Below are 25,839 nucleotides of genomic sequence, written 5' to 3'. Positions count from 1 at the left end.
TTTTACCACGCGACGTGTGTAAGAATATTGTAGTCGCGTTTATTCAATATATTCGCCGAACGCGGATGGGCGTTCCCCGCAACGAGAACATCGATCGATGGAACGCTTAACCCCTAGAGCAAAGAAGGTGAAATTACGTTCGAATAGAAGCAACGGGTAGCAATTTATTCAAAATTTCGTAGCACCGAAAGGATTACATGTTGCGTTATCGCGTAAAAGATGAAACGATTTACGGAAAGTACCTACGAACAAAGAGGGGCAAAATTTTAATTGAATAACAACTATACAGGGCGTCCAGCCAGCCCTGGGAAAAATTTTAACCCCTTAACGCTCATATTTTTCCAAGAATGATCAGTTTTCTGTATTCTTTCGTATAATTTGAAGGAAAACAAGTAGTGTTATCCCTTAAACTGTTAAATTAAACAAATATCGTTTTTCAAAGCAGTCAGACTCGGGCATGAGCGTTAAGGGGTTAATGGGAGGTTCTAGAGGCTAAAATAAGACGAAAATCAAGGATACTAATTTGTTGATTGAGGCATCGTTAAAAAGTTATAGAAACATTTCCGGCCAGACAATATATTTTCGGTAAAGAATTTTTTTCTCGAAAGTGCGTAGGATTTCGAGGGTATGTGTATTCACAAAAAATGATTGTAATTGACCCCTGCAACTAAAAATAATTTTTTTAGAACGATTTGAAACTTTTAAATTTAATTTTTTAATAACTTTTTAACGAAGAAATTGATATTCTTGATTTTTGTCTTATTTTGGCCTCTAGAATCTCCCATTAAAATTTTTCCCAGGGGTGGCTGAACACCCTGTATAACCAACGTAGTCCAAATTCTAATTTTTATTCTAAGTAACTTCGTTTCTATTTAAATTCAAATTTTGCCCAACCCTACCTACAGAACTACGAAGCCTCTACGATGCTTTTGAATTTAAATCGGATCTAATACTAGCCACTGGGAGTGTTTTAACAAACAACGTAATTGCTAATTAACACTAGATTTATGAACATTGATTGTACATATTTTTATTGAAACCCTTCATGTTGACAGTTACATAAAAATGATACTTTCTTTTTAATCAGAATATAACAAATAATATTTACGAGTTTTGTAACTGTAAATATGAAATTAAGTATCATAAAAACAGAAATAAAAACTAATGATAAATCTCAATAATCTGTTGTGGAATAATCACTTCTTTGTTTTTCTTTTCACTGAGTAGTTACAGTCGAGCATCGTACAATTTTTTTATAGAAATATACATCTATATTATTTTGTTTCTAACGTTTAAAACTTAATACTTGCAATCTTTTCCCTGGACACTGTACAAGTGATGATTAAGCTGTTTAAAACACATGGTTCTTTGTGTCCCTAATGTTGAGCATACTTTACAAGCGTACATGTTTCGAAGGAAATAATGCATAATTCGACAATGGCGCTACCTGATTACTTGGAAGAACGTAAGAGTATCGGGGTTCATTGTATTTTGTATACTAATATCTCCATTATCCGAACACTATTATCTAAAAAATTTTACTCTTCTTTTGCAGAGTAGTTTTTTTACTGACACAATCTTTTATAAACGTGAAAACTATAATAACTTCACTTACAGGCATTCAGTGTAAATATTAAGTTTACAAATTAATTAAATGCTTTTGTTTACATTTAGTCAGTCATTACTCTGTTTTAAATTCCGATTTTTGGGTGTTCGAAACCTCAACTAAAAGAAACGTCAATGATATCGTTACTATCGAATAAACTAAAAAAATCAAAGCAACATCTTGGACATTGCATTTTCTTCGTATCTCAACTAAAAAAAATCTGTTTGGATAATCGAGATAAATCTAAACCGGGATGAGATGACTACTAATGTAAAATCGAGAATATCGTTCCATTTAAAGGACTAAGGTGTAAGTGTTGCATTTATTTAAAACACACTGCCCCAAAATAATTAAAGAACCTATTCAAATGAGGCAAGAAACGTGTTTTTAAAAGCTGCTCAAATAAGCTCTAATTATTTCGATTAGCATTTTCGAGTGTCTTTCGAGATGCTGTTTTTTTGTACCTCCACTATCAACGGAAGACAACTATTATCACTTTTCCGTACTCGGTATATAAAATCTATGGCAGACGGAATAGAAATCGATCAAAATTACTTATGTGATGGATAATTATTACAAGCGTTGTTTATTTACTATTTCACGATACTTCATTCGAGCGGGATCAAATTTTCGTGTAGCTTTATTCAAAATTGATCCGCGATAAGATTCAAACGATGTCGCAAAAGAAAGGGCAAATACTTTTCATAATGGAAAATAAATATTAATTTCTATATTTCTCTTATCGGTCGCTTTTAAATATAGTTACGCGAAAGTTTGAATTATTATTCACGAAGAGCAACTAACTAAAAATTCTTTTAAAACCGTAACAACTGTCGTGTTATTTCGATCGAAGAAAGACTTTCGATACTACTTGCTGAAGTGATATCTCTACGAATACTGTTGTTCGGAAGTATTTGTCCACGCAAACTTCATTTCTTTTTCCAAATACGAAACAAACTTTTTTTTAAGGTCTGGAAATTGTTTATTCTACCATACGTATGCATTAAATGCTTAATTCTATTTTTTAGAATTCGATAATTAGTTAATTTTAACACAGTTTAAACTATTCTGCCCATAATAAGAAGCGTGTACAAAATGTATGCGTCTTCCGATTGGTAAAACTAGATTGAGCAAAAGCGTACTATGTCAACTGGAAATCAGAACAAGCTACTATACGTATTACACAGATAATCCTATATTATAAAGTATAAGTTATATAAAAAAATAATCAATTGGTTAAAAGGCTATATTAACTTCTTTTGACATAAGGCACTTGGACGAAACATCCCGACGCTAACGCGCGATATTATTATTTAAATGCATATGGCGTGGTTTGGACAGAATCATTTAAATCGACCATGTACGCATGTTTCGTTTACGGATAGATGCAAATACTTCCGATCGGTGTCGAGGCTAAACGGAGTATCGCAGAAAATAGAGAATGCTCGAAGACAGTGGCTTTACCCCAACTCTAAGTCGTCGGAATCGCTGGAGATATCGCTTTCGTAGCCGGCTGGTAGTATTCGCGACGACTTGTTTATTTGCAAGTTAGAATTACGGGATCTGTTATACTGATTGCTGCTGTTTCCGTTCCGCAAAGAGTCGCCGCCGCCTTCCTCGCGAAACTGTACTTTCTTCTCGTTCTCGATAAAACGACTCGTTTCGTCCTTCCTGGGTGTCGTGAGATCGATTTCCTCGATCTGACCAGCGGGTTTCTGGAAGAAATCGATAACAAAAACTGCTAACACGATCGCGACGTGTCTGCTGATTTAACGGTTAACCGCAACCGAGCGTGCTCCCCGAATGATTCGCCACTTTCAACCTCCCGATCTTATTTTCCTATTTCAACCGTTTCTCTTGAAAGGACGTCTCGTTAGTGATTAGATACCGGAAGGCAAGAACTTTCGACAGTATGGAAATCAACTACCCCTCGAAGTGGTAACAGCCGAACCTAATATTAGAGCGTGTTCCTATATCCTCTCCTTCCTGAAGGAACGCAATTTGATCGCATTTTGAAATCGACACGCGTTCGGACCAGAAAATACTTCCAGAAAAGGCGAACAAAATTCAATTATCCTGAACCTGTAAAGCGAGTAAATTCTTTAAGTTGCAGCAGCGTACTCACCTCCGGCGATACCAGGTCGATTTCCTCGATGTCGCGGGACTGATTCGGATCCGTGATCGATGCAAGCGACGTCTCCGAAATCGTAGTAAGATCCAGCCCACTGGAATCGAACTCGGTGACGCTCAGATTCTGCGTCGATGTTTCCGGGCTTAGAACCCGTTTTGCCAATGGAGAAACAGACGCGGGTCTCGAAGTACTCGTGGCGTCGTGGCTTCGCGTTGATAGCGACAATGTTGAAGAAGCAGCCGACGAAAGTGCTTCCTCTGGCTCCGCGAAGCCTTCGTTTATCAACTGGTGGGCGACATTAATATCCTAAAGAAGAGGGATACTGCATTAGTCGAATTATCGCGAGACGATGTAGCTTAACTCTTCCTGGGTTTATTCTTGCAAACGTTGCGTATAGTCGTACCTTGTGGTTATCGTTTTTGTCGAAAATATCGACGCAAGGAATTGGCGTGCCTTCGCGTCGAGATCTTCCATAGCCGATAGCCCGTTCTTTGTAGCCTTTAACTTTAGCTACGAGGAGTTTCCACTGAGCTAACGAGATGAGTTCTGCGAATCTGTCGCAGGCTTCCGTGCTCCACTCACCATCCCTGTAACAAAACGACAGATGCAAATATTTGAGTCTTTAATATTTGTTACTCGCATGAAAACATTAATGTTAGACAGAACAACAATATTCTCAGCCGTTATTGGCAAGTGTAAGGCCGCGAATTGCGATGTTACGCGTAGCGCGATAAATATGTCGGTCAATTGGCAACAAAAAGAGAATCGTACGGCCAGAAATGCTATTTCGCCTCGACAACTTAACGTATTAGCATTACTAGAAATCCGGCGTGTCTCACTAAATATACACGCGGTATTTCAAATTACCATTTCTTTTTTAACGTATCTTGTTTACAGCAGCAGAAAAGACCGGTATAAAAAGACGTGTGAACGAAGTTTGTTAGACAAAACGAAATGTTGTATAATCGAATGGGAATACAATAGTTGCATCTTTGAGGAACGAACAGTTTCGGTAATTTTCCTCGTACTAATTTTGTACCAGACGAGCAAGAATAGAAACAGAGTATGCAAACGTTTGTGCAATAACACAATGTTACGTGTAAACTTTGGGTTCGCACGATAGCCATATTCGTATTACTCAAGATGCTATTTTGCTTTCTTTGTCTCAGAAAAATGTTTCTCTGTTTTCATACGGAGGAAGTTTGAACAAAAGAACGTAATCAAAAGTCTTGAGAACCGCTGCAACAAAAGTTCAGTTACCTCTCGTTGTATTTTTAATTTACCTTATTCCCGTCTCTGTTAGCCGCGAGTTTTATGTAACCGCGATTCTTTATGCAATTACCATTAACCCTGTTTCGCAGCCGTGGATTCAAGTTGAATTTGAGGGTGGTGGGGCCACCGTGGCACGGTACAAAGACCAAGTGCGTGAAGCACCCCCGTTTAGCTAGGCTTAAGCACTTTCGGGACGTCTTGTTCCATTTATAAACGGCACAACGCAAGTGTACACGTGCGAGAAGATGAAGTGGACGATGAACGTAGACCCTCGGTTAATGGTCAGAGGGTCTCAGTCGTTTCGCGAGCCTCGTGGTGAACAATATCCTCAATTTCGTTACAAAAGACGAAGGGAAACAGCAACGTGTACAGTGATAACGCGATAAAGTAACATTATTATCGTAACGATCAGAGATGAGTAAAAATGAACGTTTTTACGTTTAACGTGAAATGTAACTACCGAGACCAAAACTAGTGGATATTGACCTGTTCTCCGTTTTCTTTGTTCCGTACACGATATTTCGGTATCTCAAAAAAGTGAACACAAAGTGGAAATGTGAACTAGCGACTCTCCGCTGGCATGAAATCACGCTCGACGTTTTAATGAACGTCGTAATTAGCGTGCGTGTTACTTTTACACAAGTACGTATTTATTTCGCGACACCGTGTGTTTAGTTTTTTGAAAACGAAACAGTGTCAAGTAGCTTTTCGACAGAGGAACGAGTTGTCGGGGCTTTCTACTGTTGCCAAGCGGAGCTTTGCGTTTGTTACTTGAGAAATTTGTCCCGAGATCGCATAATTTCGTACGGGGGACACGAAATAGAAAATCGAGTTCCTAAATAGAGCTGCGTGCTACTAAAATTCAATATCGTAAATTGTAATACGCAAAAAATATAAAACAGATATACGAACGTCGAAATGTACCAGCACTCGAGACAGAGATGGCCTTCGAGAACGTTGCTATCTTCAATTCAGGATCGTGTAACGCGATTACCCAATTTGTTAATTCTCTCTTAAATTGCCGGTTGCGCTTTATTGCTGCAAACAATTTTCATAGGTTCGTTTAGTCGTGACGAAGCTTCGTAGAGCTCCTTCGACAATTCCAATGGACTAAGGTATTAAATTAATTCAACGCAATTGCATAGTACCGCTAAGTGTATTTAAGAAGTGAAAATACTAACATTCCTCGCGTCGTGACTGCAAACGTTTCACAATTATATTTATTTACGCGACTTCGTACACGACAAAATAACGCAAGAAGAAACTTTCATTTCGTTGAACTGAAAATTCGCTCGTAGAAACGACGACGCTAACAAGGAACGCAAAAGCGATTAAAATTTTTCAGACGACGTGAATTTATTAGGTCTTCCAGGCGTCGTTGAAATATCAACGTTTAATGCAATTTTCTTCTTTATCAAATTGGCTAGCCAGACACGCCTAATGCCCTGCAGTTCATTTTCATCGGTCCCTGCAATTTGAGCGTGGTTCCGTGCAAAAGAACGTTCGTACAAATCGTAAATTCTCCTCATTATAGTCGTGTTCTTCTTATCGCGAACAAGAAATATGTTGTTTTTAAATGGATGGTTCTCGTGACGCGAAGAAAAGCGGAAGAAGCCAGGAAGAGTGAGAAAATGAGGGGTTGCCAATAATGTCTTCTAACAAGACAAGAACCCAACTTGTCCTATTTCTATTTTAACGTAGTTTTATGAATCTCAGTTGCAGCGTGTAAACTGTAGGTAATGATAATTGATGAAATTATTGAAATTGAATCGATGGAGATACGAAAATTACATTCTATTACGAAATTTCGTTCCGATTCGAAAAAGATCGAAGCTGATTGAAATACGAAAGATCGACTGAAACAGAAATAGTGTTTCGAAGTGGTTTGCGGGTTTCTGGCAACGAGGTACTCCTTGGGTTTGCCCTCAAAAGCAGTCGTGTCGCGTGTAACCGAAGACCGTAGGCATCAGCGGTGGTAATTCCAACTCGAAAACCATCGTGTGTGCATTACTTCGAGGTTGCACCAATGATTAGCTGTTCCACAGCACGCGATGCGAGCCTGGTATTCGGTCAGATTGATTAAATTCGCATTCGACTGTTCTCCGTCGAGGAATCTATTCGAATTCTGAACATTCACGACATTTCGTGGATAATTCAATTTTTGCGCCATCGTCAGGTTCGATCGGGCATCGATACGCGTTAGTTCTAGCGAGCAACGCTTCGATAAAATTAGAATCGAGCGTCCTTTTCAAAATCTCCGAGGGATTCCGTTTTAAAAAAACAGAGCGCGTTTGCTTCTTCGTTCGATCTATGCGTTCATCCAGATTTCTTTTTCAAGTAGTAAAGGCAAAACATGATTATACACTGTCAAGAAATTCCAGTTAAATAAAGACAAACCGAGATCGAAAACTGGCACTTCGCCATATACAAATCGTTCTAACCGTTGAACTTGTAATTTATATCGTAAACTTTGCCCGTGCATGCGGAATGCGAGAGTTTAACAACGGCAAACCGTTTTGCGCACTTCCTCAAAGCTTTATCGCGACTATACACTGTAATTATACTGCACCATGGGAGTTGACGTGTTTCTGGACAGAGAAATTGTGAGAAAATCGCTAAAATGGCACTGAAGATATACAAGGTGTTCGGCCAACCTTGGGAAAAATTTTAATGGAAGATTCTAAAGACCAAAATAAGACGAAAATCAAGAATACCAATTTCTTCGTTAAAAAATTATTAAAAAATTAAATTTAAAAATTTCAAATCATTCTGAAAAAATTATTTTTAATTGTGGGGGTCAATTACGATCATTTTTGGTTAATGGACATACCCCCGAAATCCTACCCACTTTCGAGGAAAAAATTTGAGTAGGTGTGAAATTTTTAGACGAAATTAAAAAACTTCAAATCATACTAAAAAAATTATTTTCAGTTGCAGGCTTCGATTACAATCACTTTCGGTCATTAAACATACCCCCGAAATCCTACGAATTTTCGAGAAAAAAATTCCTTACAAAAAGTCTGATCTGAGGCCAGAAACGTTGCCCGAAAATTTCATGCGAATCTTTAAAACGTCATAACTTCTGAACGGATTGGACGATTTTAATGTTTAAAAAAGCAAACTACGCGTATTTTGGTGGAGAATATGTACAAATTGCAAAAATATTCGAAAAGTTGGTCCTTGACCCCGCAAAATGGGAAAAACCCCATAAAAATGATCCAATTTTCAGACAGCCATAACTCCTACAATTGTGAATATATTTCAATGAAACTTTTTTCTGAAGTAGAGCTCATGGGTACCTACAAAAAAGTATTAGACAACTTTTCTATAGAGCGTCAAACAAAATTATTAAAAATGAAAAAGGAATTTTTAAGAAAAATCGACAGGGGGGGTAGGTGCCTAAATTTTTCGGCGAAATCAAAAAATTTTAAATCATTCTGAAAAAATTATTTTTTGTTCCGGGGGTCAATTACAATCATTTTTGGTGAACACACATACCCTCGAAATCCTAACCAGTTTCAAGAAAAAAAATCAGTACGGACGGAACTTTAAACGTTAATAACTTTTTAACGAAGCCTCCATCAATAAATTGGTATTCTTGATTTTCGTCCTATTTTGGCCTCTAGAATCTCCCATTACAATTTTTCCCAGGTGTGGCCGAACACTCTGTATGTATGGCGAGAGATAAATTATGCTACGACACGATTAAGAATAAAACGTAGCGTTTATACTGCAAATAAAAACATCTCGATTCTTGTTTGATATAGGACTTTTCGTTCGCGTAAAATTGTTTCAAAATGGAACTACTTGTTCCGACAGTCTCGGACATAGTCTTCAAATATACATGGCCCATTCCAAATTACAAGAAATCTGTTTCAAAGAGAAGCTTGATCGATAGTCCGTCATTTGACATGAACGTGAATGGTATTCATAGCGTATGGAATCTATCCATCAGATTTTGGAAGAATCCTGACGGTAAGCAAGGCAATTGTTAATCATAAAATCGTCGTTACGACCACGTTAACTCATCCTACCGATCGAAGGTTCATCACATTCTCTCTCATTCCAAATAAAATCAGCTTTATTAAACGAGAAAATGTTTCTTGTTCTTTTTTTTTCAAACTGTTTGGTAATAGGTAAAAGAATTATAAATCCCGTGGTATTGTGCCTGAACATGTTGCACTGCACAGTAGACGAAGCGGAACAAGCGAAGATACGATTTCAATTTGCAGTTTTCAATGCTGACGTTAAACACTGGGAGTATTGTCACGTTAGCAGGACAATACTCGAACTTAAATCATGCACGGATATTATTTCCTTGGGGTACAGGGACTTGTCGATAGTCGACAGGCATTTAAAGAAGAACGGCGAGGTTCTGTTAATGGTCAAGATACAAATAATCCAGTGTGATAGCGAAAAGCACAACTTATCGCAGGCAAATGTTTCGAAATTTACGTAAATCCAGAGAATTAAATTACAAAACATAAATGAAAAATGAAAAATTATATTTTTCAGGATATGGCCAGATTACTGAAGCATCCATGCGGAGCTGATACTAAATTAATGTGTGGGGGTTTAACTAATACAGAAATTCCAGTCCATAGCAGTATATTAGCTGCACGTAGTAATATTCTAGCCGAAATGATTTCACCTTTGACTGAATCGTCGTCGAAGAATGACTCGAAAACGGATACCGCGGAAGATAAAATGTCGGATGCACGAGACCCACAGGAAGTAAAGGTGATCAACAGAAAAAATGAGTGTTTGAGACCACATAACAAACGTTAATCTCTACCCGTTGTAGAAAATGTTTGAATAATTAATCTATATACAAAGGCTAATTCAATTGATAGATCCACAATAATGTTTGCTGAAACCTTGATACTAACATTGCTTCTGGTTTATTATAATTGGATTTGTGAGACAAATTCCATAAAAACAAACGTAATGTGTTTGCCACATTAAACGTGTTCTTGTTTCTTTTTTAATGTATTTGATACATAGTGAGTCCTTGAGTTACACGGTCTCAAGTTACGCGGATTCGTAGATACGCAGTTGTGTTTCCACTCATATTCCATACATTAATGTAATTTTTAAAAGTTTGACCTGCATGGTTTTTTACATTAAAGCTACGATTAATTGTAGGAACGTAGATAACACTTTTATGAATTTATTTTATTGGTTCCATGAGTGAGTGGTGATTCTATAATAAATTTTGCAATATATAAATTTATGCTAATATCGTGTATAAAAAATATTTCAGGAACACTACATGTTTTCTTTAGACTTGTTAGACCTTTCTAAAGAAGTGACAGAAGAATTATTACGATATATATATAGTGACCATATTGATAATTTGGATAATTTAGCTCCACAACTTTTATCTCTGGCAGAACGTTTCTGTTTACATGGTATTGTACTTTATGAAATTGAGTAATTTGATTCGGTAAAAGTATAATGCCCGTTGCAAAAGTTATTTTTAATTGTGTTCTAGGATTGAAGGAACTTTGTGAGAGGAATCTTATTGAAACAATAACTCCAGAAAATATAGCAAGCAGACTTTTAGTTGCGGATGAATTTGGCTGTTTGTCGCTTAAAAGAGCAAGTTTAGCATACTGTGAAGAGAATATAACTGTACTAAATAAGAGCTTAGCTTGGAAAATGATGGAACATGTAAATCCAGAATTGTTCAATGAAGTTTGTGAAGCTAATATTGGTAGTTCAAGATCGAGTAATATGGATGACAGTGAATTAAGCAATTAATGTTTTTTCCGATGAACAATAATTAATAATTTTATATTTTTCAAAGAAAAAACCTGTACGTAATAATTTTACCAAGAGTTTCATTATAAATGTTATATTTTATTTCAATAGATAAATTTAATAGAAAAAGCTACGTTTCCGTAATGTTCGGTTATCAAAATTTATGCAAGTAAATATTGTTTTACAATAAAATTCATCGCTTTCTTTATTAAAATATCCGAATACGCGTATATTTATTTCTTCAGTGTTTTCATAATCTCTGTCCCAATAACTAAAGCGCAGCCGTACAGTCGAAAAAAATTTACGATGCTTTGAAAATAGTTACATTAGCATTAATTTGGATTAAACTTACCGTGGTTTAATGTTGGCCAATGAACACTCTATTGCTTGTAATCGTAGGCTTAGGAAATCTGTACGAAGCTCCAGTACAGAGTCAAGTTGAACTACTTCATGATCCCCGTAGTCCACAAAATAAACTTCGCATTGCTCGCCTTCGGGTGCAGAAATAACTTCAGCTCGATACCACTGTTCGTCGAAACTAAATTTCGCCGCAACTATTTGGCCAAGTGTTACCTGCAACAGAACAATGCAAATATCAATATAAAAATCTTCCTCTTTCATATGTTATTTTCTATAATTATATAATATAGCTAATATATACATACATTTCTTAAGGCATGTAATTCGCGATTTTCGTTTTCATTGTAATATACAGTCATATCAAGTACTAAATTGTCTAAAGCTGTAGTTCCAGAACCAACCACTTGAACCCAGAATTGACTAGGACTTTCCATTGCAGATACATATATCTCCATTGTACCATCTGTAACTGGAATTAATAATGTTTAAATATTTAAAATGGTGACATTTATAATTTTATAAATAAACATTTTATTTCAGTAGTTTGTTTCACAGACCTTGCAAAGCTGGGAGTTCTGTGGATTGTAAATGTTCAGTAGCATTAACTGCAGTATTGCGTGGAGACAATTTGCCTCTAGGCAATCTTGCTGCAGTAGAAGCTTCCAATTTTGTACGAGCTTGTGTCTCTTCACGGACTTTTTCCTCAATTTGCAATAAGGCTGCAGCAATTTGTTCAGCTGTTCCTTTTATTATAACCCTTCTGTCACCATCTGTCAAATGCTAGTACCGGTTATTAAACTTTTACAAAAATTATATCGAAAGGAGCAAAATACTTTTAATTAGCATATAAAATTAACATACTTGAATTATAGGAAGCATTATTACTTTCAATAATAAGTTTTGCACTAGAAGTTGCTTGTATTTGATTTATAACTTCACCACCTCTTCCTATTATCCTTCTACATGTTTTGTGAGGTATATACATTTCATATGTTTCAATTATAGGCTGATTTGCAATTATGGATTTTATCATTTCTTCAGCAAAATGTGTACTCTCATAGGTTCCTCTTATGATGCAAATACGATCAGGACAATCAATATTATCTTCCTTAAAATGTATGTATGTTCCTGTTTTACGTTCCACATCTTTTATCATACAACCACCTCTTCCAATAACAAGAGGTACAAATTGCCTAGGTACTTTGTATTCTATGCTAATTCGTTTCGTACTTTCTATGTGATTTCTTCTAGAGCTTGCAGCCTCTTCATCCTATTTAATTAAAAAAATAGTTAATACAAAATATCGATTAATATAAATTAATAAATCTTTCAGTCTCACCTGTTTATACAATACATATATTAAAGCAATGCCAACACCAGTTAAAGACACACCAAGTAAGACTGGTAACGTAAATTGTCGTGGCATCCACTTCATTTTACTTTCTAATGTTTAAAATATGTTATTTGTTTCTATCCTTTATTTCCGCATAAATTAACTCAAACTTGAGTGTATAATATGCTTTAGAGTTGCGAATGCAACATTTCATAACCTCAAACCTCTTGTAAAAATATGTATGATACAAAATAGAAAAGTATGTACTATAAAATATTAGTACAAACTCAAGAAAATATTGTTCAAGAAAATATTTAGTTACTTTTACTATTCTATACTTCTGCAAATATTGTAGGCTCTTGTAGTTTAGATCGGCAATCGTATTTTAAAAACCGTATTATTACCAACCATGGAATTCTAAATTTTCAAACAATATGAAACCTGCATGTTTATATACCGCGGATATAAATTATTTATATACATCTGATTTATACTCAATCTATGATTATTGTATAATTAAATGAAGGTACAATATAACACAAATTAAGCATAACTGTAAATCATATTAATCTTATTTATTATATTGGCAATACTTCTAAAGAGGCCATGACGTAGTTACCAAGTTTAGATCATGACAATTGATTTGAAAGTATCGTTTATGTAGTACGAATTAAGGAATAATCTTCTTTTAACATAGATAAAGCGTATTTCTTTCAAAAGTAAAAATTTAGTCAATGTAAATGGTTAAAATGATTGATAAGAATTATACCCCCAGTAAGTATTTAGAACTGAATAGTTCCCTGGAAAAAAGACGTAGTACGTATGTACGTACAGACGTAGTTTCATACATATGTTCGAACTTCATTTTATCGTAGTATTATGATCAATATGATGTAATTTGTAGTAAATAACTCACTTTCTTCTTAGTGGATTATTATTTACTACTTAAAATGAACAAATGGACGTATATTTTCACTAGCTGTTCCTTCAATTGATGCAGTAAGCAGTTAATCGTTTTCCCGCTATTTTCTAAAATGGAGTGTAATATACGTTCTTTTCCCATGGAACTATTCTATTATCAAATTTAGTGTACAAAATTGATTAGATATTATATTTAACAATTGTATAATTAATATTCAAGTGATATATTTGAAATTATTTAATATGTTGAGTACAAATATACGAGTAGACCTTACACCTTATGAACTTTCGTGGCCCAAATTCGACGAAAAAAAAAATGTCAAATCGTTCTTATAAAATTATTTTCGGTTGCAGGGGTTAATTACAATCATTTTTGGTGTATAGACCTACCCCCGAAATCCTACTCACTTTCTAGAAAAAAAATTCAGTACGGGCGGAACTTTAAACGTTAATAACTTTTTAACAAAGCCTCCATCAACAAATTAGTATTCTTAATTTTCGTCTTATTTTGACCTCTAGAATCTCCCATTAAAATTTTTCCCAGGGGTGGCCGAACACCCTGTATGTATATACCTCGTCTGTGGTTTTATTTTCGTACAATTTTATCTTTGGGAAATGCGGTTTATAAATACAGGAATCATAACAGGATATCGTGGTTGATATTTACGAATTCTGTTTGTTACTGTTATTTTATTCTTTCTTTTTTCTTCCACAACTTGTAGTTTCCTATTAGAAAAATTCTTGGAAAAACATTTATTGTAAAAGGGTAATGCTGTTATACATTTTCGCAAAGGTTTGCCACTAAATTTTACGTACAAAAAAATTAAATAAGGATTTTCTTTCTTTTGTCTAATGTCCTTAGTCTATACATGTGTACATAGGAAAATATACCTATTTAGAAGTTCTGACATGGGTAGGATAACCTATAAATGTGTATATTACGCTCCTACTGCATGCTGCCCTGTTACTTCACGTTTTGGAATCACTCAAAGAGTTGGGGGTTTAGTTTATTAATGAGACACGTAACTTGTAGGTAATCTATTCATGCCCATGAACATTATTAAAACATTTTGCATTCTTTATATTATCAGGATTTTTTATTTTAAATAATTATAGGTGTTCCCTATAATGTATGTGCATATGTTTTTTTATACGTGATATATTTCTGCGTAACTACTTTGGCCTTGAATGCATTATAACATCGATATTCAAATACATTAATATGTATTATATTCAATATTGTTTATTGACGTACAATAGTTTAGAGAGCAATATTACACAATATGAACATTGAAGTTTACGGATTTTTCCTTGCTCTGTGTTTGATTCACACACATAATACATACATGTTACCCATGTGCATGAAGGGATCAATGCTGTTAAGGGGATCGTAGACTAGAGTACAGATTTCAGATTTCAGAAAGGTTTCATAATGATGGACCACGTGCTTGTCTATCATTCGTAGAAAGTGGCGTCTCTACTGAACAGGATAACACACAGCATAGGAAGTAGTAACTTCTAGTAAATAGTAGCGTCATATTTCGATATGCTCTACTTGCATTCATGTTAACACCTTAAAAACATAGTAACACGCATTAAAAAACAATTATATTGTTGTTTTTATCAAAACTTATATTCCAAATCAGCCTAAATTGATATTCTTAATTTCTTTCCAATAAATTGCAATTTTTATAATTGAAAAATGTATAGGAAGTGCTGCATATTTGGAATACCAATGTGTTTAATAAAACTATATCCTTAAAAGAATAATATAGTTTGCTAAAGTTTATAATATGTATATTAATTTCAATAAATATAAATCATTCTTTTAACTAACAATAAGTTCCGCCTGCGAAGATTATAAAAATGTAAATTATATACATATATGCGTCAAATAATAGATAATATTTCCCGATATGGATATAACGATTTCTATCATGTGTTATCTTTGCGTTAAATTGCGCCGGCGCACATAATCCGATCTTAAATGTTATATAATGCCGGTATCTCGCAAGATTAAACAGTTACGAAGCATTTATCGTTGCAGTCGGTTCGTAAAAAAAACAACAATGAAACCACGTGTATTAGTCACCAGTAACGATGTATCTCCTGCTGGTATAGATCTTCTTCGTACAAAGTAAGCGTACGAAATATTACGATGAAAATTCAATTGTTTATTAATACGTAAATAATTTTAAATTCAGCAGTTTGAAACTGTATCTATTCTAATTTCAAGTACCTCAAAATTTAACAGTGTCTCAGATTTGAATTCAGTTTTAACTAACATTTGATTATTTTTTTTTTTTTTAGATGTGACGTTACAATAATTAATACTTCCAAAAGTACGCGGGAAGAAGTGTTGCAAGCTCTTCCAGGTTCTGATGCAGTGTTTATCGCACATCACCACATGGTAAACAATGAATTTCTTGATATCGCAGGTGAGTATCGAACGATATCGATTTTTTAAATGACCTTATCGATACATATTTTCGTGTAATATATTTTAAGTAAATATAATAAAACATAAAAAATGACGACATAGAATATGAGACTGATTTTTAAATACGGTAAATTTGATAAAGAATCGTTGCGAAGTAACTTAATAAGTGACTTTCCGAACTCTGTAATGAATAGGATCGACGCTAAAGGTCGTTTCTACGATGTCAGCTGGTTACGATCATTTAGATGTTCCCGAAATTAAAAGAAGAGGAATAAAAGTAGGAAATACACCTATGGTTTTATCGGCTGCAGTTGCAGAAATTGCAGTACTTCTAACGTTGAGCGCGGCAAGGCGGGCTCACGAAGGAAGACTAAAACTTGAACAGTAATTAAAAATTAATTAATTTTCTGTCTTTTTTTTGTTGTTGAAAAGAAAATAATTACTTGAATCGTGTATAAATATATTCATTAATGACCGTTACCGTTTTAATGGCTATAGTCAATGGAAATGGTGTACTGAATTCCTTCGGACATATTGAAATATTATGAAAGTTGATATCCTTGTTCGGTTATTGGGTTCAGTAGTGAGTTCAGTAAAAGAGGAAACGTGTACTCTTTCTTACGTGTCGTTTCATTTACGGTTTCGCTATCCTGTTTCGTCGACTATGTGTTGTGTTTATTTAAATCACTCCAAGAAATTCGTCAAAATTAATGCCTCATTATGTTTTTTCGAAGTAGTAGATATCCATATTACTACCGCTTTATAATATTGACCTTATGTCGTTCATCTACGTAGAAACTGTTTACAACCGGCTATATCCCCTTTGAAATTACTTAATTAGTACACGTTAACATTAAAAAAATATATTTAATGATATAGTTTTAATATCTACAAATAAAATTATTGGTAATTTAGAGATGAGGTTAAAAATCTGACTCTTCAGTCTTTAATTGGTCAAGATTTACAAGGATCAACGGTTGGTATTGTCGGTTTGGGCAATATTGGACAGAATATCGTTAAACGATTGAAAGGATTCGACGTGAGTCGTTTCGTTTATACGGGTCATTCTCGCAAAAAAGCAGGTATGCAAAATCGAAATGCACGTTTTTGTTAGATATTTTACTTTCCTACGTTTTCGTGTAGGAGACGATCTTGGAGCTCATTTTGTATCTCTTGATGAACTTGTTACACAAAGTGACGTTGTAATCGTTGCTGTTCCACTAACTAACGAAACAATCGGATTGTTTAATGATGATACTTTTGGGAAAATGAAAAATACCGCGGTATTCGTGAATATCAGTCGTGGCAAAGTTGTAAATACAGATGCGTTAGTCAAAGCGTTGCGGAATAAATCAATTTTCTCGGCGGGTCTTGATGTTACGGATCCTGAACCATTGCCGCCTGATCATGCACTTTTGAAACTTCCAAATGCTGGTTAGTACTATTAATTATAATCGATTAAAATATTATTTAATGTTACTGATATACAGGGTGTTCATTTGAAAAGTTACGGTCGAAATATTTCGAAAACAATGCATTTTTGAGAGAAGTGCACAATAGACAAATTTTTTGGTTTCAAGATTATTTAAAGGTCAACTTTATTTTTTAAAATGGAAACGTATACTTTTATGTACAGATTCTCATTTTATAAGGGAAAAGACTGTATTTTCGACTGTAACTGTTTTTTGCATGTAATATTTTATTGATAGAAATTATAATTTACAATTAAACACGTACACACACACGCATATAAATTTTGTGTGTATTTATCAGTTAGTAATAGAAATGTATAGCAAAACTATGTACATTAATACATATAATGTACTGCAGTAATCTTACCTCATATGGGCAGTGCTACTGTGAAGACTCGACGTGATATGTCAATTACTGCAGCACAAAACATTCTCAATGGATTAGAGGGTAAGCCATTGGTGTATGCACTGTGATTATTGGTTTTACGAATTTGCATTAGATAATTTAATACATTTCCATTTTTGGTGATATAATGACATTAGTATGTTAATATTATCTTTTTTCTTACATATATTTCATACTATTTACATATGTAAAATTTGAATAACTTTTTCTTAAACATTTATATCTTAATATAATTTCAAACATAAAATATAGAATGCAAATATTGAAATGCCTCATACACATCTTACAATAGAAATTGTGTAGTATTTGTTATAAAAATTTGTAGTTTCTATATTTTTGTTTCTTTACGCGCTGTTTTATACAAGATTTGAGCTACATTCTTTTCCCCAAACAGACACTTAAAACATTGTATAAAAATGCTAGTAGAAGTATTTATAAGTATAAAAGAATATGACTTGAATTTCTTGTAAATTAAAAAATAAATATATAGTAATGTCTCCTGTGTTATATATAACATTCCTTTCTTACAAACAATTACCAAATTTAACTGTAAACTTTTGGTATTTATCACCCATAATGCACAACAGGCAACCATCAAGCTTCCACAACTGCATTTTTTAAATTGCTTAGAATTGGATCAATCTTATTTTCCAAAGATAAAATATGACCTGTATTACAGTCATGACTAGCAATAAAACTAATAACTAATGGTAACTTGTTCATTTGTACTACCTGCAAAGGAAGTTAAATACATATACTTTTTGTTTTGATTCAAAAAAATAGTAGTACTATTTTATATGAGATCATATACTTTATCATTACCTGATAACTACTATACATGCATATAATGGTCTTATTTTTTGCTAATCCCAATTTACTTCCCTGATCTGTTGCCATTCCAAATGTAGATAAAAAACTTGCTTTCATAGCCAATTCTGGAGCCTTCTCGTCAGCTACAAATATAACAGGTACACCATCCCTATCTGTTATCAATATGCTATGAAGTCCTTCCACACTACGTAGAAGTCCATGAAGAAAATTCTTTAGTTCCTGAAATAATAACAGAGAAAAGTATAAGTAATTACATAATGATTTAATAACATACTTTTCTTTTTAGGTAGTATAAAAACCTATTCAATATAAAAAATGTTATGCTTATCTTGAAATACACTTGCAAGATTCATACATAACCTTAAAATTTATATAACGTAGGATCTTTTAAGCAGTGATATAGAATAGTTTTACAACTTACCGTCGTCATTCTCAGTAATCCTAGCAATATACGTTAGGTAATGACTCTCAGATCTATAAAAGTTTGATGAATCTTGGATATCAACAATATCGAATATTCCTTTTGACAGACTGTCATGTGCAGTGTGGCCAGATTTGGCATAATTGAGTGCATCGACGGTGACACTACTAACGACGAATTTCTTTAGCATCTAACAGAGTCATGGGGAAAGCCGCATATCCTACCGCACGAGCCACGTTACGTGAGCTCGGCAATTCAAGAAAGAAGGCCAGTGCGAGCTTTTCCTTCTTGATCTTGAACAGCTGAAGTCATATAGGCACATACATATGAGCAAACTCCATAATGAAAAGAAAATGTACACGGAAATGCACGTTTTAAGACCCTCTGATCATGTTTTAACTATTGAAAAAAAAGAAATTATTTCCCAAAGTTGCGTGAAGTGCTGACCTATCGTAACATGTAGCTCGTGCGGTAGGATATCTCGGTTTTCCCCACCACTCCATTAATCGCTAAGGAAGTTCGTCGTTACTAGTGTCGCCATCGATGCACTCAATTATGCTAAATCTGGCTATACTGGTCATATGTTGTATCTAGATTGCGCGCGAGTTGTGTTTGAACCAGTGTAGGACATAGTGTAGTATGTGGCGCGCTAATCTGTGATTGATAACCTATTTTAAACCACAGACAAACACTGATAAGGTACACAGAATGTTCCAGAAATACATGAGAATACAGATTCTCTAGACATCACGGTCATTGATTCAGTGAAGATCAAGGAACTGCCAAGAGGTGGGAACAATGAAATACATTCATTATTGTAAGAGTTCTGATCGTTTGAAAATTGGACCATTTTTGTGGGGTTTTCCTCACTTTACAGAGTTAAGAAACTATTCGAACATTCTTAGAATTTCTACATATTCTCCATCAAAATACGCGTTGTTTGCATTTAAAAACATTAAAATCCTCCAATCCGTTCAGGAGTTATGATGTTTCAACCATACGCATGAAATTTTGGGGAACCATTTCTAGCCTCACATTAGATATTCAGTAAAGAATTTTTTTCTCGAAACTGGTTATTATTTATTTATGCTTATTTCAGGGGTATGTTTAATGACAAAAAATGATTGTAATTAACCCCCGCAATCGAAAATAATTTTTTTAGATCGATTTGAAACTCTTCATTTTCGCCGAAAAATTTAGGCACCTACCCCCTGTCGATGTTTCTTAAAAATTCCTTTTTCATTTTTAGTAATTTTGTTTGACACCCTACAGAAAAGTTGTCTAATACTTTTTTGTAGGTACCCATGAGCTCTACTTCAGAAAAAAGTTTCATTGAAATATATTCACAATTGTAGGAGTTATGGCTGTTTGAAAATTGGACCATTTTTATGGGGTTTTTCTCGTTTTGCGGGGTCAAGGACCGACTTTTCGAATATTTTTACGATTTGTACATATTCTCCACCAAAATACGCATAGTTTGCTTTTTTAAACATTAAAATTGTCCAATCCGTTCAGCAGTTATGACGTTTTAAAGATTCGCATGAAAATTCGGGTAGACATTTCTGGCCTCAAATTAGATTTTCGGTAAGGAATTTTTTTCTCGAAACTGCGTAGGATTTCGAGGGTATGTGTATTAACCAAAAATGATTGTAATTGACCCCCGCAACTAAAAATAATTTTTTTAGAACGATTTGAAATTTTTTAATTTCGTCGAAAAAATCCACTTATTGAATTTTTTTCTCGAAAATGGTTAGGATTTCGGGAGTAGGATTTATGTAATTTTAATTTATAGTTTTCATATTTACATATGCTATAAATACATAAAATTCGTATTATACTATTAACTATAACTTGAGAACTAAGAGTCAACAACAAATATTTTTACTTCCAAAGGTTTCAACCCCATTGAACATACTTCAAGACCGTTACAATGGACGAGGTCGATGCTAGTGTAAATATCTAATCACCAAATAGGGAAGGCAAACTTTCCCCTTACATCTCCATTCACAAAGGAACTATGGCCATCACACTGTTCTTCTCTCAGAGTCATAAATGTTTTGTGAGTAACGATGGTTAAATCGTGGCTCTTCTGAACCCTTACTACGTTCCCGTACCCTTAATAAATTTATTCAATCTAAATGTTAACCAAATTGACACTTAAGGGAATTAGTACAGTGTATAATTATCGAGTATGAACCGAATTTTAAACAAATAATGTCTCAACTACATGTCCGCAAATCCTAAATATTCAAGGTTTTAACGATCATTTTTTCAATTTATTCCTATGCGATTTTCTTTTGTTGTGGGTACGCGTGTCCTCCATCGTGGTAATGGTTTTAACATCGGCTATATTTTGATTCAGTGCTTTTAATTCTTGTAGAGCTCGTTTAGCTAATTTTCCCTCCGGCGTGTCTGTTGGTTCTAAAAGAAGCATTGTCAGAGACTTCTTCAAGAGACTTCCGGCTTCCTCCAGACGCGAAGTTAATTCCACCGAAGAAATTTCGCGCGCGGCGTACGCTCGATTCGCCAATAGTACCAATGGTAAGTGCATTTCATACAGCATTATCCCTAAAAATTTGTAATCCATTAAAAATGAATTCACGTATATGTAATTCTAGTATGCATATGAAATATGAAATTACCTTTTAATCGAGATATCCCTGGCTCAACTATTTCTAACACATTGTACATTTCTTTGCACATGTCCAACATTCTTTGCATAACTTTTTTCTGCGGATTTGGCGATGCTACTTCTTTTCTGTAGACGGTCAGTAACTTCTGTTTTAAGGACAACATCAAGAAATGATTTGGGTGCAGCGATCGTGATAGTTTTGTCATCAATGTTTCAAGACCCTTGAAAAGGATTATCAAAGAGCGTGAGATCTACAAAGTTAATAAATAACTCGTAGAATTCCGGTAACGAAGAAGTACAAACTTTGACATCACCATCATCCGTATTATCGATCAACGTCCTGGTTATATCCAAAGTAGCTCGTACAAGACGTCCCCCGATGCTTCTTTTGCACTTATCGCATTGCCACTTTATACCCCGTCCGTACGGATTTACCGTTAAAGGATTTTGCGCTCCTATGAAACCTTCCCTGCACCTGGGGCATATAATGCTGCTCATGTACGATCCCATTTCGTAAGGATCTCTACATAATGAGCACTCACATTCGAAGTACTTTCCTTCTTGCAGATGCTTCCTTCTATTCGCTGTTCCCTGATAATAGAATTACCAAATCAATCATTTCACATACCGATACGAGTATTATAATTATAATAACGAGTATCAATTTTTATTAAAATTATATTTAAGATTTAAATAAATATATAACAAGTTATAAAAATGTTGACGATTATTACTTGAGTGTCAACGAACCAAAAGTGACGATGTATAATTAAATAAAATAGCGTCGCCTTCGTTGATCGGCAAACTAGCGTACACAGTAAGCTGAAAGTTATCGTCTACGGTAAGATGAGTGTTCGTTCTGCAATCGTGAGCCATGAGGGAGGCCTCTATGTATAAACCTCGCAAAAGCAAACCGTCCAGACCTCCCGGAGATCTTAGCTCGAAAGTATTAACGTCTAAAATTCCGCACAGCTGCTGGAATAATTCTGCGGTCGCATCGTCTTCAGGAATTAAACGAAGTGCCCTCATGACCTGTTCACGCAAATTACCCGAAGAGTTATTGAAAATTAATAAGTTGATCGTTTTTAGATAGAAATTGATATACATTTATAACGTTTTCTTCTCTGTCCTTCCAGACGGACGTGTTTCTTCTCTGATCTATGTGGGCTTCCATGGACTCAATTCGTTTCCATAACTCCGGATTCTTATGCTTCAGAAGCCATAATCTTAAAGGTAATAGCACGTTAATTACGTCTACTATTTTGTCTGTCAATAAGTCTTTATTATTTTTAAGTACTTCGCATTCGTCTGATGTATGTTGCTTCGACTGTTTCTGAAAAGACAGTGTTTCTTATTAGACTTTTAAGTACGAATTACTACTTGATTTATCTTTTATTTATTTACCTCGCAGGCAGGACCGCATAACGGTGCAACATTGCACTTGGAGCAACGATACTGCGTACCTTTTTTGATTTTTGGTAATAAACGCAAACACGCGAAGCACACGTAATCCTTGCTAGTTGTCATTGAACCAACAGCAACCGGTTTTTCTCGGAGTATCACTTCGCCAGGTGCTAAATTTCTTGCTGCTTGTAAGTATCTTGTAAAATATATATATATTATGTAACAGATTTCATTACGCGATATATATAACGAGAAATATCAAATTTCTAATTCGTGAATGTTGTGTACTTCGTAAAATTCATTCATGCTGCGCGCGCGCGACGAATTAAATTACATGCATGCTTTACAAGTTAAAAATATTAGATTAAAAGAAAAACTGAACTTCTTTTATAGCGAACGTGTAAAATTAAATAAATATCGATCGTTTAGAAAAAAAATGCTCTCGCGTATACTTTTATATTTAGATACCGATTATAACTTATACATGCATATTATTTCTAGTTACAACATATATTGGTTACCGAACTGTACGTATTTTCGTGTTTATACCTGCCGAATTTTTCTGAGCGTGCAACTTTATACTTTAACGTGGGCATCACACTGTTCTTTGTTCTTTTTTCCATTGTGATACTCAGGGTCGGTTCTTTTGTTAGTATTTCTTATATAAAATTGATCGATTCCCCTATTAGTTTTTTAAATGAAATCGACCGGTTTCGGGTAATGCGCGAATGATAGTCAGACCCGTGAGAATTGCGGTGTCTTGTACATTTCCTACGGTTTGTAACTGACACCGAAATACAGGAAGTGGAAGCGGGACCCGACTCTCTTTGGTACACTCTCGTTGCGCTATATTATTAGAAGTCAGTGTAGCGCGTGCTTGTAGACACACGTGATAAAACAATGCGTGTGCCTCTACACGATGAGACTTGCCTGGAGGCATGTCTCGCAACAAGCGATGGGTTTGATATCATTTAGAATCAATTTATATACTTCTTGCACAGTGAAACTTGTTTCATCGCACGATTTGATCATACGAGATACACGTATAGTTATCGTATTCGTGTAATCAAATAAAGATTTTCCAGAAGGTAGTCGGGCACATTTAATGGTAGATCACCTGTTAAATGTATTTTATTTGTATATACATAATTGTCGTTTATCATCTTTTCACGAGTAACTTTTATTTTAAACATATTTCCATAAAACAAACGTTTCGCGAATAATTTAAGATCGTCGAGTAAAATGACTCATCCTGTTTATTTATTAACAAATAAATACATTTATGCGAATATTGATATATTTACAATAGATACTTATAAATTACGGATCGATTGCTCGAGCTGAATTAACGATTCTTTCGCGATGAGATCCATTTGGCCTTCGAGCGTGTCCGTGGTTCCAAGCAGAAAATCGTCCCTGATTCTCTCAAAATTTTCGAAGCCTCTATCATTTTCGATTTTAAAACAGCTTTATCGATCACTTCGGCGTTCCATTGCGTCTTAGCGATGAAAAGCAACGGTTCGTGGAGTCATTCCTTTCAGAATAGGAAAGAAACGTTAAATTGTAGAAACGTTTCATTAATTAAAATCGTTAAATCGTAATTTTCATGAATATCTGTGCTTCTATTACACGTACAGATAAAGAGTAGTTTGATAAATGTTTTTGAAAAAAATAAATCGTATTGTAATAAAAAAAATTAATCAAAATTAAAGTGTAAATAATTTTTACCTCTTATGCGAGAATAACCCGGATCTATGACATCCAATACTTGAAGGAGTAACTTGTACATATCGATTTTATACTTTAATGCGACGTCTGACAGGTCGTCTAGGAGATATTCATTGACCCGGTCGTACATTCGCGTTAACGAATGCCTAAAATGAAATTTGAACAAATTACATTAGTCTCATTACCAAAGTTTGCTTGTACACGTTATCGCAATGATTTGAACAGAGTTGAATACAATTTACCTCAACATAATATTGAAAGCATGATGAGGATGCAAAACAGAATGATATTTTTTCGTAACGTTTTCTCTTTCGTGAATTGCATCAGCGCCATCGACTCCGCCGATGGTCTCCACTGCCTCGACTTCCGAGTGTATAATTTGAAGTACCTTTCGAACGACTGATCCTTTGGTTGACAATTTGCAATGCGTGCATTTCGTCGGTATATTACAGGTATAATATATTTCGCAGTGGTTTCTAATGTTACTCGGTTACAGCAACTAGAGTTCTACGATAAGACTAAACGAGGAAAAGACGTGGCGTGAACTGATCGTATTCGAATTCGTACTGACAATCCAAGAGGTCGTGGTCTTTCGTGAAGGTTCGGTTCTACAGCGCTGTCTTAGCTATGCCCGAGTATTTTTGGATCTCGAAGCGTGCAAAAAGATCCAAAGTACTACGACAACTTCGCGAGACGATTGTCGGATAAAAGTTCTCTTCGTTTCCTGCAAGAATTTACACCATACGAAACGGAGTTGAGCAACAATTGCTTACTCTCCGATTACATTTGTAATTGATAACAAGATTAAAATAATCTCTGAGATTAAACAGTAATCGTAAATCGTACATTGTAATCTGTAATCATTCCATGGAAGATTATAGAAACAGTTTTTTAAAAAATGTATTTTTTAAAATTTGTCTTATTGAGATATTTATAGCAAAAGATATCTCAATATTCTCAATACGGTGCAACATTTGTTCCCACGTAAATTCAGCCCTGTTTGCTAGCATATTTTATGGCTAAAAATAAAACGAAAATGTTGTATGCTTCGTTTAAAAAGTTATCAACATTTTATTTTCAAGTGCAAAATAAATTTGTATTCAAATAACAGTGCATTCC

General features: G+C 34.7%; 6 protein-coding genes and 1 long non-coding RNA gene across 18 annotated transcripts; 3 read left to right on the top strand and 4 right to left on the bottom strand.

The window, feature by feature from the left end:
• Nucleotides 1–477: 477 nt before the first annotated feature.
• On the bottom strand, nucleotides 478–13,029 carry Papi (tudor and KH domain containing protein papi). Of its 3 annotated transcripts, XR_013079440.1 has the most exons (9): nucleotides 12,472–13,026; nucleotides 11,994–12,402; nucleotides 11,690–11,902; nucleotides 11,438–11,601; nucleotides 11,125–11,345; nucleotides 4,141–4,324; nucleotides 3,732–4,043; nucleotides 2,565–3,321; nucleotides 479–2,533 (listed from the first exon to the last, which is right to left on the bottom strand). XR_013079440.1 is itself a non-coding variant. In XM_076762377.1 (8 exons), the coding sequence occupies exons 1-8, from the start codon at nucleotides 12,565–12,567 to the stop codon at nucleotides 3,067–3,069; spliced, it is 1,848 nt and encodes a 615-aa protein (XP_076618492.1). In that variant the 5' UTR covers nucleotides 12,568–13,029; the 3' UTR covers nucleotides 478–3,066. The 3 variants fall into 3 exon arrangements, 2 of the variants coding, with proteins under 2 accessions (XP_076618492.1, XP_076618490.1); XM_076762377.1 differs by having other exon boundaries at nucleotides 478–3,321; nucleotides 11,438–11,595; nucleotides 12,472–13,029; XM_076762375.1 differs by having other exon boundaries at nucleotides 479–3,321.
• Nucleotides 4,672–10,964, top strand: LOC143340439 (TD and POZ domain-containing protein 2). Of its 7 annotated transcripts, XM_076762379.1 has the most exons (7): nucleotides 4,961–5,439; nucleotides 5,474–5,651; nucleotides 8,777–8,984; nucleotides 9,146–9,444; nucleotides 9,525–9,749; nucleotides 10,273–10,420; nucleotides 10,504–10,964. In XM_076762379.1, exons 3-7 carry the CDS (start codon nucleotides 8,807–8,809, stop codon nucleotides 10,770–10,772), a joined length of 1,119 nt encoding a protein of 372 aa, XP_076618494.1. In that variant the 5' UTR covers nucleotides 4,961–5,439; nucleotides 5,474–5,651; nucleotides 8,777–8,806; the 3' UTR covers nucleotides 10,773–10,964. The 7 variants fall into 7 exon arrangements, with proteins under 7 accessions (XP_076618497.1, XP_076618498.1, XP_076618495.1 ...); XM_076762382.1 differs by lacking the exons at nucleotides 4,961–5,439; nucleotides 5,474–5,651 and adding an exon at nucleotides 4,672–4,749; XM_076762383.1 differs by having other exon boundaries at nucleotides 4,945–5,651; nucleotides 9,242–9,444.
• A 2,338-nt stretch (nucleotides 13,030–15,367) lies between the features above and the next one.
• On the top strand, nucleotides 15,368–18,201 carry LOC143340430 (glyoxylate reductase/hydroxypyruvate reductase). The gene is made up of 6 exons (XM_076762356.1): nucleotides 15,368–15,523; nucleotides 15,697–15,824; nucleotides 16,021–16,210; nucleotides 16,742–16,908; nucleotides 16,970–17,260; nucleotides 17,657–18,201. The coding sequence occupies exons 1-6, from the start codon at nucleotides 15,384–15,386 to the stop codon at nucleotides 17,770–17,772; spliced, it is 1,032 nt and encodes a 343-aa protein (XP_076618471.1). The 5' UTR covers nucleotides 15,368–15,383; the 3' UTR covers nucleotides 17,773–18,201.
• On the bottom strand, nucleotides 17,852–19,157 carry Lamtor3 (Late endosomal/lysosomal adaptor, MAPK and MTOR activator 3). 2 transcript variants are annotated; one of them, XM_076762360.1, is made up of 3 exons: nucleotides 18,957–19,157; nucleotides 18,583–18,754; nucleotides 17,852–18,432 (listed from the first exon to the last, which is right to left on the bottom strand). In XM_076762360.1, the coding sequence occupies exons 1-3, from the start codon at nucleotides 18,963–18,965 to the stop codon at nucleotides 18,299–18,301; spliced, it is 315 nt and encodes a 104-aa protein (XP_076618475.1). In that variant the 5' UTR covers nucleotides 18,966–19,157; the 3' UTR covers nucleotides 17,852–18,298. The 2 variants fall into 2 exon arrangements, with proteins under 2 accessions (XP_076618475.1, XP_076618474.1); XM_076762359.1 differs by having other exon boundaries at nucleotides 17,852–18,436; nucleotides 18,527–18,754; nucleotides 18,957–19,149.
• A 513-nt stretch (nucleotides 19,158–19,670) lies between these two features.
• On the top strand, nucleotides 19,671–23,227 carry LOC143352128 (uncharacterized). Of its 2 annotated transcripts, XR_013081867.1 has the most exons (5): nucleotides 19,671–19,745; nucleotides 20,850–21,015; nucleotides 21,337–21,497; nucleotides 22,725–22,821; nucleotides 23,000–23,227. It is a non-coding gene; the product is annotated as an uncharacterized LOC143352128 (long non-coding RNA). The 2 variants fall into 2 exon arrangements; XR_013081866.1 differs by having other exon boundaries at nucleotides 20,850–21,497.
• LOC143352126 (SET domain-containing protein SmydA-8) lies at nucleotides 21,220–23,851 on the bottom strand. 2 transcript variants are annotated; one of them, XM_076784404.1, is made up of 7 exons: nucleotides 23,542–23,851; nucleotides 22,993–23,188; nucleotides 22,694–22,921; nucleotides 22,339–22,620; nucleotides 21,892–22,179; nucleotides 21,599–21,809; nucleotides 21,220–21,524 (listed from the first exon to the last, which is right to left on the bottom strand). In XM_076784404.1, the coding sequence occupies exons 1-7, from the start codon at nucleotides 23,613–23,615 to the stop codon at nucleotides 21,220–21,222; spliced, it is 1,584 nt and encodes a 527-aa protein (XP_076640519.1). In that variant the 5' UTR covers nucleotides 23,616–23,851. The 2 variants fall into 2 exon arrangements, with proteins under 2 accessions (XP_076640519.1, XP_076640520.1); XM_076784405.1 differs by lacking the exon at nucleotides 23,542–23,851 and having other exon boundaries at nucleotides 22,694–22,814; nucleotides 22,886–22,921; nucleotides 22,993–23,159.
• Nucleotides 23,852–24,005: 154 nt separating this feature from the next.
• On the bottom strand, nucleotides 24,006–25,600 carry LOC143352127 (uncharacterized). The gene is made up of 3 exons (XM_076784406.1): nucleotides 24,963–25,600; nucleotides 24,721–24,866; nucleotides 24,006–24,526 (listed from the first exon to the last, which is right to left on the bottom strand). The coding sequence occupies exons 1-3, from the start codon at nucleotides 24,968–24,970 to the stop codon at nucleotides 24,492–24,494; spliced, it is 189 nt and encodes a 62-aa protein (XP_076640521.1). The 5' UTR covers nucleotides 24,971–25,600; the 3' UTR covers nucleotides 24,006–24,491.
• Nucleotides 25,601–25,839: the final 239 nt, after the last annotated feature.

Source organism: Colletes latitarsis, chromosome 3 (genome assembly GCF_051014445.1).
Source record: "Colletes latitarsis isolate SP2378_abdomen chromosome 3, iyColLati1, whole genome shotgun sequence".
Taxonomy (NCBI): domain Eukaryota; kingdom Metazoa; phylum Arthropoda; class Insecta; order Hymenoptera; family Colletidae; genus Colletes; species Colletes latitarsis.
This window is presented reverse-complemented; position numbering and strand designations above follow the sequence as displayed.